The 15,199-nt window shown below is 40.3% G+C and overlaps 2 protein-coding genes across 2 annotated transcripts; one reads left to right on the top strand and one right to left on the bottom strand.

Moving 5' to 3' along the window:
* Positions 1-90: 90 nt before the first annotated feature.
* ints5 (integrator complex subunit 5) lies at positions 91-9,067 on the bottom strand. The gene is given in 27 exon segments (XM_030145048.1): positions 91-690; positions 692-724; positions 726-883; positions 886-1,060; positions 1,062-1,097; positions 1,099-1,170; positions 1,172-1,234; positions 1,704-1,952; positions 1,954-2,006; positions 2,009-2,054; positions 2,056-2,118; positions 2,120-2,344; positions 2,346-2,393; positions 2,395-2,487; positions 2,489-2,509; positions 2,511-2,657; positions 2,659-2,720; positions 2,723-3,470; positions 3,472-3,495; positions 3,497-3,610; positions 3,612-3,644; positions 3,646-3,696; positions 4,886-5,014; positions 5,017-5,087; positions 5,090-5,138; positions 6,032-6,118; positions 9,056-9,067. Coding segments are annotated over 27 exon segments (3,045 nt in total). The 3' UTR covers positions 91-507.
* LOC115427416 (phospholipase A and acyltransferase 3-like) lies at positions 8,572-13,265 on the top strand. The gene is made up of 5 exons (XM_030145963.1): positions 8,572-8,686; positions 10,238-10,318; positions 10,586-10,694; positions 10,820-11,088; positions 12,416-13,265. The coding sequence occupies exons 2-5, from the start codon at positions 10,304-10,306 to the stop codon at positions 12,536-12,538; spliced, it is 516 nt and encodes a 171-aa protein (XP_030001823.1). The 5' UTR covers positions 8,572-8,686; positions 10,238-10,303; the 3' UTR covers positions 12,539-13,265.
* Positions 13,266-15,199: the final 1,934 nt, after the last annotated feature.

Below are 15,199 nucleotides of genomic sequence, written 5' to 3'. Positions count from 1 at the left end.
TGGATTAAACAATATGCAGTTACAGGAGTATAGACTGTTCCTCTAATATACAGTGACTCATTTAAGTAATTACCGGATGTCCTGTAAAACAAGTCTCAGAACAAAAAGCATTATTTTTTAGTAGTAGAAACAGTTTGCTTATAGAACTGATGCAGGCATGTTTGTAGCAACACTTTGACAACATGTGAACAATGTGAAATATGACAACAATCTCGAACTTATAAATCTAAGTTGTTTTTCTAACCAGACAGCATATTAAGGCTATAATATGAATGGGACAAATTTATGAATTATTTCTTTGTCAATTTAGCTTTTATCTGAACTACATAGAAAAGTATCAATACTAAAAATATTTTAAGGTAAAGATGAACATCACTATACTCATATACCATTAAAGTACCAGAGATGCCAACTATTGGCATTCCAATTCTGAGGCAAACACAGTATTGCTTAAATTTTATGTTCAGTCTTTATTCACTGTTAACTGCTCTTCACAGTTCATTTATCTCAAAGCTGGAACCGCCAGCACAAGTGTCCCAATCGATCAATGTTTTTATGTAGGACGCTGTGAATTGGTGCCACATATCTTGCCACATCACCATCCCGTGAGAAATCCCTGCAAAAGAGACCACCTTTTTCAGAGCTGAAGACAAACTTCTGGGGCATGGGCCCGTTGCCCCTCACATACTCCCCACACAGCAAGGAGAAGCAGCCTCACTTCAAAAAGGTGTGAGGGAGGGGAAGGCTTCATGGACATTAGCCAGAACAGGAGGAAGGAGCTGACCCTCTCCCATGCAGGATACCAAGAGGCAGGAAGCCTGAAGGTGCCACGGGGAGTCTGTGGATGAAACTTCACGGGATGCCTCCCAGTGTGCTAGCAGATGGCCAGGAGACCTCTGAGCACAGCAGAGCAGTAGCAGAGAGCTGGGCGTCCAGCTGCCACCACCTGAAGCAGAGGGAAGAGAACAGGATGGGCCTCAAAGCAACGTCCGTATGTGAATGTCCGCTCTACTGTGGTGCGGGCATGCTCTTCTGGGGGCAAGGACAGCTCACTGTTGGCCCACATCTGGACAAACATTTTCCACTAGTGTGACTGCAAACCACTTTAGCAGCTTCTGCATTGATGGGTGGTGGCTCGTCAGGGTCAGATGGAGGCCGGGGAGCCGTTGATAGAACCATTGAGACCAGACGAGCTGCAGCACTGGACGACAACAGTCACCAGAGTCTGGATGTTCTACAGAAAAAGGCCATGATGATGAGATGTTGGCATTTCAAGACTTTTCCAGTGCAGTCAAACCACAACCATGCAAATTCAACTGTGCTTTTATCAAATGGCTGTGGCCTTTTCATTGGTGTAATGTGGCTCTGGTTAATGATTGGCTCTCTGAACTGGAATGACTGACTTTGAGGGTGAAATAATAGCACCATTTCTAATAATATTACTCCAATTTTTCTTTTAGATTTCAAGCTGTAAAATGTAACTTTACACATTTGTGAAATAAATACACATACAGTTCTATATTCAAACTACATTTAGCATTTTTGTGTGAAAATGCACGAGACAACTGACAGAAAAGGACTGCTGAAGATGGGCTTTGTAAATCTGAAAACATGGTTACCACAATAGGAAGTTATCTTTGACTGTAACAGTCTGAATTCACATGTTAACTGATCCTGTGGTAACTTAATAATGTATCACTTACCTGTATGACTCCAGATGGGTCAGGCAATGAGATGGAAGTGCGAACCTTTAGCCCCTTGCCGATAACCCCAGCATGAAACACGGACCATACACTCCCAGAAAAATTGACTGTGGTACCAAACCGACAGTTGATGTCCAGCAGTGAGGCTCCGAGGTCAGGGGACACAGATGGGGAAACCACAGGAGCACCGGACATGTCTGCAATCTGCCCTCCAAACAGGTCAGCATTGCCTTTATGTAAAGCGCCCTCATACCAGCTGCTGAAGTACTGCCTTGAGAGTAAGGGGAGAGTAGGCTGCGAACGGGACAGAAGCAGGACTGAACAATTCACCGCCTCACTCGCCTGTCCGCATGTCCCTCCCTACTTTCCCTCCTTCTCCTCGCCTGCGCAGTGCCAAAAAGAAATGAGTGACAGCAAGCACGTGACAGCAGGAGCAAGTGGGCTGGTGATGAGGTGCGAGGGAGGGGGCTACAGGACAAGAGGCGCACGGCTGCATGAGATACAGCCGGGTCACCATGGAGAAGGAGGGGCCAAAATCATGGAGGTGTCCCTGAGACTGCCAGAGCCCACCTGGACTTGCCATGGAGGAGACTGGGGGTCCTGCTGCTTCCTTTTCTCTCCTCATCCTGGCTCTGAATTGCTTGCAGCCAGGTTGAGCAGCAGCTGCCTCAGCTGCCGGGGGCCCAGGGTAATGCGTATGGATCTGGGCTACAGAGCGGGCTACTGCAGCTGGGAATGAGACCTACATGCAAGAGGAGAGCGTAGTATGGAGCTGCCACGCTAAAAGCCAGCTCCTCTGGGTTTCGGGGCCTGGGTAAGAAGCTGGCACAGGGCCTCTGTAGCCACACTGGGGCCCCCATACACCGATAGCAAGCACAGCAACTGGTGCAGCCAGAGATGACGCTTTCTCTCCAGTCGCAGCGTCTCAGCACAAAGCTCCCCTACATGAGATCTGAAGCTCCTCTAAGAAGGGGATGACCCTTTGGGCCTGGGAGGAAGCTGAGTGGTGGGGTTGCCTTCTGCTCCATCTGAGCGGTTGAAGACCAGTTTATGGAGATGGAGAAGCAGCATCTGAAGCAGGCGGTCACATCCCTCTCTAACTCCTTCATGTGGGGAGGGTGTCGGGCCAGAGATGATAACAGAGGCTGGCGTTGCTGTATCTGCCAGAAAGCGAAGGATCCGGGCCCCACCTGTTGGGCTCTGACTAATAAGATGGACAGCTAGCCCCAGCATGTTATCCAGTTCCTCCCTGGGAAGACCCTGCAGTATGCCCTGGAGCTGGAGCAGGACCGGTGGACGAAGAAGCTCCACCAGCTCTGCAGATACAGCGCCAAAGAGGTTAGGAGACATGGCAGCCAGTTGGAGAAGAAATGGTACTGCAGCTCTGCGGAGCTGAGGGGACGTCTCCCAGGAGGTGGACGATGATGTTGGAGACAGAGGACTTGATGGGGTCAGACTTTCCTGGAACATTCTCAGCAGTTCTTTCCGAATACTATCTGAATGGTGTGCTGCAAGGTGACCAAGAATTCCCACCACAGAGCCAATCTTAGGCACTCTGCTGCCTATATCTACTCCCATCACCACCAGCCCTTGGTCTTGGGCACCATGAGAGCAGAAATCTTTGAGTCCACAGGCCAAGACTCTGCTGATAATTGTCCCTGGGAAGGCAGAGCCAATGTGAGCCACCACCCAATCAAAATGGGGAGAGTGTTGAACTGAGGTGTCCAACAAGGCATCCACACAGGCATCAGGACACCAGGCCAGCATGGGCAGCCAAGCACTGGGAGTAGGCCGTCCATGAGGGACCGCGTGGCTGCACAGGAACATCAGAGCTGGAGTAACTCATTCAGACTTGAGGAGTGAGGGGCTACTCTGCGCCCAGCATGCTTGCTGCTCAGCTGGCCCAAGTAAGTCTACTGCCCAGGCTGACACCAACGGGGCCCCAGGCCCGTGGGTTGAGGCAGATGAACTCAGAAAGCACACCATGAACCTCCTGCAGACAAACAGAAACAGAAGATTTACTAAACCTTAAGAGCTAACAATGAACAAAAAGTCACAATATGCTTACATTTACATTTGAGCAGTAATTTTAATAGTTTGCCATTTAATTTCTACTGAAATGACTCACAAAAGTATACAAATATTTCTGTGATCTAATCTCAGCATGACCATTCCCGTATATTTGGAGAATATGATTTGTAAGCTGAGACATCTTTGTAGCACCACGATACTCTATTTATGATGGTATTTTGTGGCTCTTGGTTGTTTGCAATTTCAACTATTATTTGAATAATTTTTCAGTGCAATACTTCTGCCTCACAATAAATGACAGAAAAAGGTAAAACTCTCCCTTTAGGTCAAATGAAACTGCGTGGAAAGAGATGAAGATTCTATTGCAATTTCTGTTTCTACTACATTTTTATGTGTCAGTGGCTGGTGAAATTAGACTTTAGTGGGTTGGAACACACATCATTGTTGTCCACAGGCTCAAGAACAGCATGAATCAATGCCGTATCAAATTCTGTTGGATATGCCACTTCATACACTAAAAAAATATGAATGCTGGACTTACAGTGGACTATTCAAACACTTCAAGTGCTGAAAGCATGGACTCAGCTCACCAAAGATCTAATTCAAGGGGATAACTGCAATCACTTTGGTTTTGTGCATTTGTCAGCTGATTGATGATGATGCCATATCATAACCGAATTGTAGTTCAAAGACCAATCGCTTGGAAACAAAGCAATTACTGTAATTATTACTTTTCACCAGTAGGGGCCACCAAAGACAATAAAATCTAAATCTTTCAGATTGCTACTTTAATATCAGTCATTCTTCTTTCATTAATAGATACTGTTATCTGAATTAAACCAATATTTTTTTTCTTATTTGTAAGGTTTAACCAACATCAGACCTCTAAATGAACAAATATTGATTTAGCATCATAATTCATCTGAGAACCGATTCACACACTTTTTCTTTTCCTGAGCACCAATGAACCTGAATTCATCAAATGTCTCTCACAATTTAGCATTGGAAACCTCATATCATTTGAGTTTTCAAGTTAAAACAACTGAACCAAAATGTATGATGATTAAGGAAGAACTGCCCACTGTTTTAATCTTTAACCTTTCAGTATTTCCTTCACATACTAATTTTTAAGCTATGGCATTAGGTCTTACCTGTATGATGTCCTCCAGGTGGTGCTGACCCCAGAGCTGGCAATCTCCCTCTGTCTCCAGGTTGTGCAGGAAAGCTGAGACATGTTCATCATACACGCCCCTCAGATGCTCCAGCACTGCTACCTCTACAGGCCGGGAGCTGAACGCAGCAGGCGTACAGCACAGCGAGCATGTTCCCGTACACTGAGTTTTCTACCCTGACAGTATCTACACCATTGATGAAAGATTTGATCTCCTGGGACAGCTCCGGGCACTAGAGGACAACAGAAGAGGAGTAACAGACAGCTGCATGAGAGAAATTTATTTACCAATAAGATGTTTGTTTTGCTGCTATGCTCTTTATCATTTCTAATCCAAGGATTGTTGCATTGATTAGCTACTTCGTGTAAAAATGCCATTAAAAAAATGTGACATCTTCAATTTAAGTCCTTGATTAGTCTGAACAACAGTGAAAACTATAATAACTGCATATAACAAATGACAAAAAAGGACCAATGCTTTCACCAGTTTAGACATTTGCACATTAAAAGTACATAAACTTTATGTTCTCAAATTAATGCTAAGTTATTTTATGGCACTCAATATCAATTAACTCGTTAAAACATTTCATTTATTCAAGCATTGCTTCAAATCACAACATTGCTGTCACAAATATAACATATTTTTAATTTTACGTAAACATAGATACATTTTACAATACATTCATTTTTACCAAAAATATTAGAACCTGTTTAAAACATTTGCAAAATAGGATATATCCTATAAATTATTTATTAGCCTACACGCTACCCCTCAATCAAGTGTTTCATGGTGTTGGTCAGATTAAAACAGCAGAGTACTCCAAAGATTTTGGGCGGGGGAAACCTTTCAACCTTATATTCCACCCCTTAAACATCATTTGTATGTATAAATAAATAAATAAATAAATAAAAATCTGTTCACTTAACGAGTGGTCAATAAAACTTCAACATCCATTGTTTAAAATATAAAGTTTCAACGTCTGCATGGCGCAATTAATTACTAACAAATACATCTGAGTTCACTTATAGGCATTTCCTATGGGATCACATAACTTAGGTTAAGAGTATCCGTGTACTGATCTGACTTTGTTGTGTGAATGTGTTGTCAGTGTTCCTCTTCACTCACCTCAGAGCAGCCTGCGGTGTGTGAGTGTGTGAGCTCTGCAATCGCTTTCAGCGGATTCCCGTCAAACAACCGCAGACATCGCTTGGTCTTTTAACATTAAAGCGGTCACATCAAATTCACCTCTTGGTCATGTGCTCGACGAGGGCATGATGACAGCTTTGTGTTGAAAATTTCTGTCAAAAGCCAGGACAAAATACTACGAAAGGGCGCTCCGAAACCGGAAATTCGTCTTCTTCTCCGCTTTCAAAATGTAAAGTGACTCAGCAGCTTCTGACAATGGCGACACCTAGTGGCAGTGGGGTATTGAGCTAGTCTGCTGTACTTGGACTTCAGAGTAGGCAACTCCGGCTCCCGAGGACCAGTATCTTGCATGTCTTAGGTATTTCTTTCTTCCCACCACACCTGGTTCTATTAATGATCAGCTACTTTTTGCTCCAAAATATTGGTGTGTGTGTGTGTGTGTGTGTTGTGTGTGTGGTGTGTGTGTGTGTGTGTGTGTGTGTGTGTGTGTGTGTGTGTGTGTATAAATAAATAAATAAATAAATAAATATACAGGGTGGGGAAGCAAAATTTACAATATTTTGAGGCAGGGATTGAAAGACAGTGTGTATGACCAATTAGTTTATTGAAAGTCGTGAATTTATTTGCCACAAGAAAATGTACATAATAGAAAATGTTTTTATTCTATGTGTCCTCCTTCTTTCTCAATAACTGCCTCACACGCTTCCTAAAACTTGCGCAAGTGTTCTGAATTTTCGTGGTGACAACTTCTCCCATTCCTTCTTTAATAGTATCTCCAGACTTTCTCGTAATAGTTTTGCTCATAGTCATTCTCTTCTGTACATTATAAACAGTCTTTATGGGACACTCCAACTATTTTGAAATCTCCTTTGGTGTGACGAGTGCATTCAGCAAATCACACACTCTTTGACGTCTGCTTTCCTGATTACTCATTATGGGCAAAATTTTCTGAAAGGGGTATGGATAGTGTTAGGTATGATTATGACTCATATATGTTTGGTTTCAAAACAATTTGACGTAGTGCAGCTGAGAAAAAACAACTAAATGTTCATTGTAAATTTTGCTTCCCCCCCTGTGGGTGTGTGTGTTTGTGTGTGTGTGTGTGTGTGTGTAGTAGTATATATGTATATATATAATATATATATATAATACATATATATCTAATATAATATATAGTATATATATTCTGATATAATAACCTATGAAATTTACTCTGAGCTTTATGAACATCTACATGAGCAGTAAACTAAATATAGGAAAATATCAGATTTCGCTGAAAAATGTAAAAATGCAGAGGATAATTTTAGAATAAGTAGATAATAAATAGTGATAAATCACCAAGAAAGAAAAATTGGCAAAGAAAATTTGACCAAGAAAGTTGATTACAAAAAACAGTTCTAGGTCTTAAAAAGGACAAATAAATAAACAAGTGGTTGCCAGACACAACAACCCTGCCCCTGTCCATGTTTGTAAACTATTTGACATGATCCAGCTGATGGCATATGTCTATGCATGTGCTGATGTCGCATATCAATGCCTCTATAATGTGGCAAGTATGAAGTAAACTGAACAAAATTGATGTTTTTAGAGACATTTGAAATTTCACCCATTATATGTAAAGTGGAGAAGAAAAAAAAAATAAATAAAAAATAAAAAATAAAATATATATATAGATATATATTATATATAGATATATATATATATATATATAGATATATATTATAGAGACTAAATATAATATAGATATTAAATAAGAGATATATATATATAGATATATATAGATATATAATTCAGTTCGTCAGCTTCCTGATAAAACCAGCTAAGTGACTTTTTGGTGGGAATAAAAAAACCTGCTATCTCCCCTATTATAGCTTCAAATTTCAGTGTCCTGTGAAACTTGTTAACATTTCCATCATAAGTACCAACATTAAAGGAACAGATACTTTTTGACATATTTCACAGTTTCCTGTTACATAAACAGTTTTTTCTTTCTCCTGTAAAATTTGCCAAAACTCACATAGCAGGTTTTATCAGGAAGCCAACGATATTAAAATTTGAAGTACACCAACTTTTCCCAGAATGTAACTATTGCAGGTCACTGGCAATCTTTAAACCCAATTTGGTATGAATTCAACCAATAGTTTTGCTCCTACAGACATTTGAAATTTCGCCCATTATAAGTAAATTGGGGGGGGGGCTTTGACCTACTTTTCCCAAAATGTAGAATTCTTGGTCACTTTGATGTTTGAAATTTCACCCATTATAAGTAAATAGGGGGGAAAACATTTTAAACATTCATTTAAAAAATTTGGAACTTTAACCTACTGTTCCCAAAATATATCTGGGTCACTGGCAATCTATAAACCAAATATGGTATGAATTTAACCAATAGTTTTGTGTTAAACAAAGAAACAAACAAACCGAACCAAAAACAATACCCCTTGCGTCCCCTTCGGAAGGCGGGGTAATAAATAAATAAATAAATAAATAAATAAATAAATAAATAAATAAGTGTATTTGTGGATGAAGGGTTTTATTGTGAAATTCTCCGGTTCACCATCAGCTGATCACTGACAGCTGATCTTTGGTGTCGGTGTTTCCGACAGAAAAACAAGTTGAGCTAAAGCGCTTAAGGTAAGAGGACGGTTGTTGAACCTTGTCTGTAATGTCAGCTGTGTTTTTCAGTTTTACAGTCTTATGTACAGCTAGCTTAACTGCTACTGCGTCTCGGGTGACGTAACCTAAACATAGTTCAAGCTAATTCTGTAGCTGTGGACGTTTATGTCCGTGTACGTGGCTCGTAAAACCCAAATAAGACATTTATTACTTAGCCGATACAAACTATTTCTGAAGATTTCAAGGCTGGTGCAAATCTAAGTTACGCTATATAATTACATGAAATTGATCTGAAATGGAGTGTTTTTGGTAACTGGCAGTCATCCCCTGCTGCTCTGTTGTCATACATGCTAATGTTACCTTCCACACTCAACCACTGACACTGACCAGCTGTAACATGCTGACCACTGACAGACAAAGAGATAGGAATATGGATTATCTCATTACTATGGGATCTGTAAGTGGGTGGGATTTATTAGGCAGCAAGTGAACATGTAGACCTAGAAGTTGAAATGGGTAAGAGTAGGGATCTGAGCAACTGACAAAGGAGAAACTGTGATGGGTCAGAACATTTCCAGATCTTATTGTTCATTCCCAATGTAAAGTGGTTCGTACCTACCAAAAGTGGCCTAAAGAACAACAACCAGATCTTGACCAATAGAGATAAGATGCTATGAGAGCATAACATGTGTCTAATCTTGTGTAGGTCCCCCCTTATCCATAAAAACAGCCCTGACCTGAGGTCTAGACTCCACCAGTCCTATGAAGGTGTACTGTAGTATCAGGACCAAGAGCAGATCCTTGAAGTCCTGGAAGGAGAGAGACCTTCATGGATCAGATTTATTTGTCCAGAACCTCCCCCAGATAATCAATTGTCCTGAGAGTGGGGTGACTTCCTTAGTCCATTTTTAGTCAGTACTAACCACTGCAGACCAGGAACACCCAACAACACCTACAGTTGTGGAGATGCTCTGGTCAAAGTCACTCAGTTCCTTATGTTGATAATTTTTCTACTTCCAACACATCAGCTTTGAGGACTAAATGTTCAGCTGCTGTCTAATATATCAAACCCAGTGAAAGCTACCACTGTAGTGAAATAACATTACTACCACTTCTCCTGTCAGTGGTTAGAATGTTTTGGCTGATCAGTGTACACGTGTAGCCTATAGGTTTCATATGATGACTGTGTAGAAATTAATAATTTATCAACAATATTTATAGATACTTGTAAAATACTGTTGGATTTGTGCATATATTTATTTACACATTTTTATAGTTGTAATAGCATTAATAAAATGCTTTTAATCACATAGAGTGGTGTGGTGTTTTGTAATTTAAAAAAAAAAAAGACAATGTGTTTTTCACAACAGCACAAGCAAAAGTGAAAGTAAAACAATTTGACTTCTGTCCTGTTATGTTTATTTACATTGTTACTAGGAGGAAAATGAAAGTTTGAAATGCCCCCTTTACTGACATTTCTCATTAGACAACATGAACAACTACACATTAGTTAAAGTCAGTAGTCACCTCTCAGTATTATATAATGTTTGCTCATAAATGTTCCTACAGGTGCTGCTTCAACTGGAAAGTGAAACCAATTTGGTTTATACGACTACAGACAAAACAGACTCTGACATGGCTCCAACTCTGGTACAGAAATTCATCACTATTTTGAAATATGAAAGAATGGAAATGTTTTTTTGTCTTGTCATGTTTTATCATAGTTATTGTATATCCTCATAAACTCAGCAACAAAAGTGTATTGTCAAGGTATTCTTTCATTACATAAAAAATGTCTGATCTTATCTTGATTTAACCACTGTTATGTCAAGGCCAGTCAGGTCAAGTGCATCACATTATTGCTAAACACAGACTGTTGCAAGTTAAAACATGTTGTTCTTTGTCTTATAATCCAAGTATGATGAAAAGCCCAATCCTGGAGACTTGATAGAAATCTTCCGTGGCTCATATCAGCACTGGGCAGTGTACGTTGGTGATGGCTTTGTGGTTCACTTGGCACCACCATGTGAGTTTCCCCATGTGACACATCAGTACTGCCAGAACAAAATACTGAATAAGACCCACATGAAAAATACCAGAATACTTAAAACATATGTGAATATGCCCGTTTTGTTATCCATCTATCCTCAGCTGAGGTTCCAGGTGCAGGTGCCAGCAGTATGATGTCTGTCTTAGCGGAGAAGGCCATTGTGAAGGAAGAGGAGCTGTGGGATGTGGTGGGAACCAACCAGTGGAAAATCAACAACAGCCTGGACAAAGAGTACAAACCTCGCTGTGTTCGTGTCATTGTGAGGGAGGCAAGGGCACGGGTGGGCCAGGAGCTGCCCTACTGCGTCTTCAGGGGGAATTGTGAACACTTCGCCAACGAGCTGCGCTATGGAAAGGCTGAGTCACGGCAGGTCAGTGGAAACATGCTCAGGCATCCACTTTACTTTTAAGGAGAGGACTGAAAAAAGAGGGTGCGGTCAGGATAAAGTTAGATAAGGTAGAGCAGACAATTTGTTTAGCAAAGATTAAATGAACAAGATTAGATTGTTCATTTTTCAGCACATTCAGAACACACTACAGTTGTGGCAAAACGTTTTCGGAAACCCTTAGAATTTTACACCATCTCAAATCTTGAAATAATGGAAATGATATTTTTTTGGTTTGTTAACAAGAAAAAATGACAAAACTAAGTTCTTGACAGTTTGAACGTGTCATGCCCTGGATGTGTTTCATTATCTTACTGAAACATCCAGTTTTGATCTTAAAAGAACAGAGCATGTGCAGAAGGGAGCATGTGGGTTTAGAGAATGGAACAGTACTTGCTAAAGTTCTGTGACTGAAGAGTGATTCTTAATGCGATACATTACAAATGCATGGGGGGGGGGTCCAAAAACTTTTCCATTGTTGTATCTATGCACTACTCTATGCCTGATTATGAACATGATGGGGCTGCTAAAGGAGAGGCAGAAAGACTGTAGGTGGATCAGGAACAGAATGTTTGAAGGAGGCATCTCAAGATCTTTATTTGTCATGTGTGGATGTACAGGTGCACTCACGGTGAAATGAAATTGCAACAAGCACCCCTGTGCAAACTGTGCATAACAATAAGATAAAATGTAAAATATACATTAAATATAATCTAAAATATACATATGGACATGTAAGCATACATACAGTGTAAACAGCCAGTAGTATGTTGCAATATGTGCAATTTGGAAAGCTGTGTGTGAGAATGAGAATGGTTTTGTGGGGGGCTGAGTGTTATGTTGGGGGTTGAAAGTTCAGCATCCTGATGGCCTGGGGAAAAGCTCTTCCTCAGCCTCTCGGTTTCAGCCATGCAGGAACGGAGTCGTTTGCCAGACAGCAGCCACTGGAAAAGTTTATTGCCAGGGTGGTGAATGTCCTTCAATATCTTTCTGGCTCTGGTGGTGCACTGTCTGGTGAAGATCTCCTGCAGGGTGGGCAGTGCTGTCCTGGTGGTACGTTCAGCACAGCAGAACACTCTGTGAAGAGCTTTCCCGTCCTGGGCAGTACAGCTGCCGTACCAGGCGGTGATGCTCCCGGTGAGCACAGACTCAGCTGCATCTGACCATCTGAACTAAAACGTTTAGTTTTGTTGTTGGGTACAAAAGCTTGAAATAAGTTTAATCAGTATTTCTTCTCCTCTATAGAACTTCTACTTTCATTTAGGCCTCCTCTAATGTGTGGGGTTTTTTTTGTTTTTTTTTGTCTCTGCAGGTACGTCAGGCAGGAGAGGCGGTCATGATAGCAGGTGTGGCTGCGGCTGTGGGTCTTGGCATTGTGGCTCTGGCAGGGGCTCTGTTTGGAGGCAGCAAAAAGGAAAACCGGAACACAGAGTGATCACTGTCCAGGGTCACATGGTCAGGGGGTTCATTAACACATCACCAACAAAAGTTAGTAAGTGCATATAATCAGGCTCACTGGTAGATAACAGCCAGTCACATGCAGGAATCTGTCAGTTCGGCTGTGATTTGTTGATTTTTTTTGTTAGTTTTTCCTCATCTAATCAACTTGACCTCCATCTTTCCTTCGTGCCATCTTTGATTTTGCTTACATTGTCGTACTGGTTGGATGGGATCAAGGTGTTACATTTTTCTGTAACATTTTTTACAATTTACAAAAACAACACATATAAGCACAAGAAGCATTTCCACTACTGAAGGTGCCAAGCTGAAATACCACTGTTTTTTAATATGAAATTCAGAACACTACTTACTTTCATAATACAGGGTGTTTTAAACTGTAAATGAAAATTTAACTTAAAATTTGACAGATGCTATTGAAAGAATTTACCCTCTAAAAACAACTGTCTTTAAGTGCACTATATGGCAGCAGCTACCCAATGCCTGATAAGCTATAAACTAGTCACATTTTTTTTTCTGAAAATATGTGATATCCTACATATTACTTTAGAATTTATAGTATGAATGGTTTGACTTGAAAGGAAAGATGGACTGAATGTGGTGGAGAACATGCAGTTTTGATATAAATGATTGAGTAAGTTGAATTTAAAATGCTTTCTCTTCTTCTGGCATTTAATTGTTTTAAATAAACAATTTGTGTTAATATAAAGTGTGGATATTTCTTTCAGTTTTAATGGTTTACCTTTCATTCACTTTTATCGACTATTAATATCTCCATATAATGTAATAACTTCATTTAGACACATTTATACCTACTTTGCTGATATTTATATTCAGTTCACTCATCTAGAGGCCAAAATACAAAATAAAGAGTACATTGATCTTTTCCACTACTATATCTAATGGTCACATGATGGCAGTGTTGAGAGGCTGTACTTTCATTTGACCTGAACAGTGATGTAACTGCACAAAACATTTTCTGACCCTTCTCCCTGAATATATTTTTATCAGTGAATCTTATTGGAGTTTATGGTTTTCTACAGAGAAAGAATACTACCTAGTCAACAAAGAAGTCCTACATACAGCACTGAATTGGGCCACCTTTGCTTTGATTACAGGAATCATTGAAACTTGGTTTGACTTTGTTGGTTGGGAATATTGATGATAAAATCTGTTTCTCTGACAGTTGCACTGGCTTTCTAACTAAATTAGTTTGATGTAAGGACTGACATAAGGACTCCATTGAGAATTAGAAATAGTCAGCATGTACTTTTTCCCTAAACTCCTTATGGGGGTGAGAAATGTGAATCATGTCAATATTACACAAAATGAAAATTTACAATACAATTCCAGATTAAATCAAAAACATCAGCACTAAGAAGCCGTTCAAAGTTAAATGAAGCTGACATTTTTTCAGTTGGATGCAGCTCTTCATGACTGCATCCTGTGCTCTGGCATCACAATGTTTAATACCCTAAACATATTGCACTAATTGAACCTATGACACTATATTTTTTCTTTTATTACTTAGACCACTAAATAAAATGAAAAACACTTTTTAATTTTAGTTGGTGGTCTGATACAACAACATCAATTTCATATTTGGTGAAATTCTTCTTCTCCAACATTACTGGTGTATTTCTCTGTGTTATTTGGAGAAAAGCTGAAACACGCCATGTAGTTCTATTCATTACCTCCGCCAAGGACGTTATGTTTTTGCCAGTGTTGGTTTGTCTGTCTGTCTGTCTGTCCGTGTGCAAGATAACTCAAAAAGTTATGGATGGATTTGGATGAAAATTTCAGGAAATGTTGATACTGGCACAAGGAACAAATGATTAACTTTTGGTGGTGATCGGGGGGGCACTGATCTGCCTTGGCGGAGGTCTGCGCTCTCCAAGTGCTTTTCTAGTTTGCTTAGTATTAATGGCAGGAGAGAAGATGAATCTGTCTGTGAGGGCGGTTCTTTTTGTTCTTCATAATGGTGGCTGGCTGTGGCTCAGGAGGTAGAGTGGATTGTCCAATAACTGAAATGGCTGGAGGTTCAAATCCCACTCTGTCCTAGTCATGTCATCTGCCATTGTGTCCTTGGGCAAGACACTTCCCCCAGTGTCACTCACACTGAAATCTTATCCATTATTATAATTTTATACAATGGGAAGTTCATTCAGAATAAGATTCTTTAGTGTGTATTAAGCAATCTGATCTCAGAAGTTCATTTAAGCAAATGTTTCTTGTGTAAAACACCCAGAGATTCTCCCCAGTTTTCATCAGCCTCAGTGTCTTTCTACAGCCGCTCACAGAAAAAATTCCCATCAGACAACTGTTAACTGATGCTGAGGTAGGACTGTTGGGCTGAACTGGAGGGATAAAAGCCAATGCCATAACCAATAATAATAATAATAATATCAGAAATCTATACAGTCAGGTTCATAAGTATTTGCATAGCAACAAAACCATGGTGGGACATGATGTGACTGAAGTATAGACCGCCAGATTTAAATCAAAAGTAATTGGGCAAACTATAAGCAAAGCAATTGGAAAAACTGCTCTATTGGGCTGAGATCAGGTGACTGACTTGACCAAAATTTGTGTCACGGTCAAAATACATAGGGACCTGGCTGTACATGGTGTAAGTGTT

The sequence above is a fragment of the Sphaeramia orbicularis genome, chromosome 10 (assembly GCF_902148855.1).
Source record: "Sphaeramia orbicularis chromosome 10, fSphaOr1.1, whole genome shotgun sequence".
Taxonomy (NCBI): domain Eukaryota; kingdom Metazoa; phylum Chordata; class Actinopteri; order Kurtiformes; family Apogonidae; genus Sphaeramia; species Sphaeramia orbicularis.
Note: the sequence above shows the minus strand (reverse complement) of the source record. Positions and strands in the feature narration are given on the sequence as shown.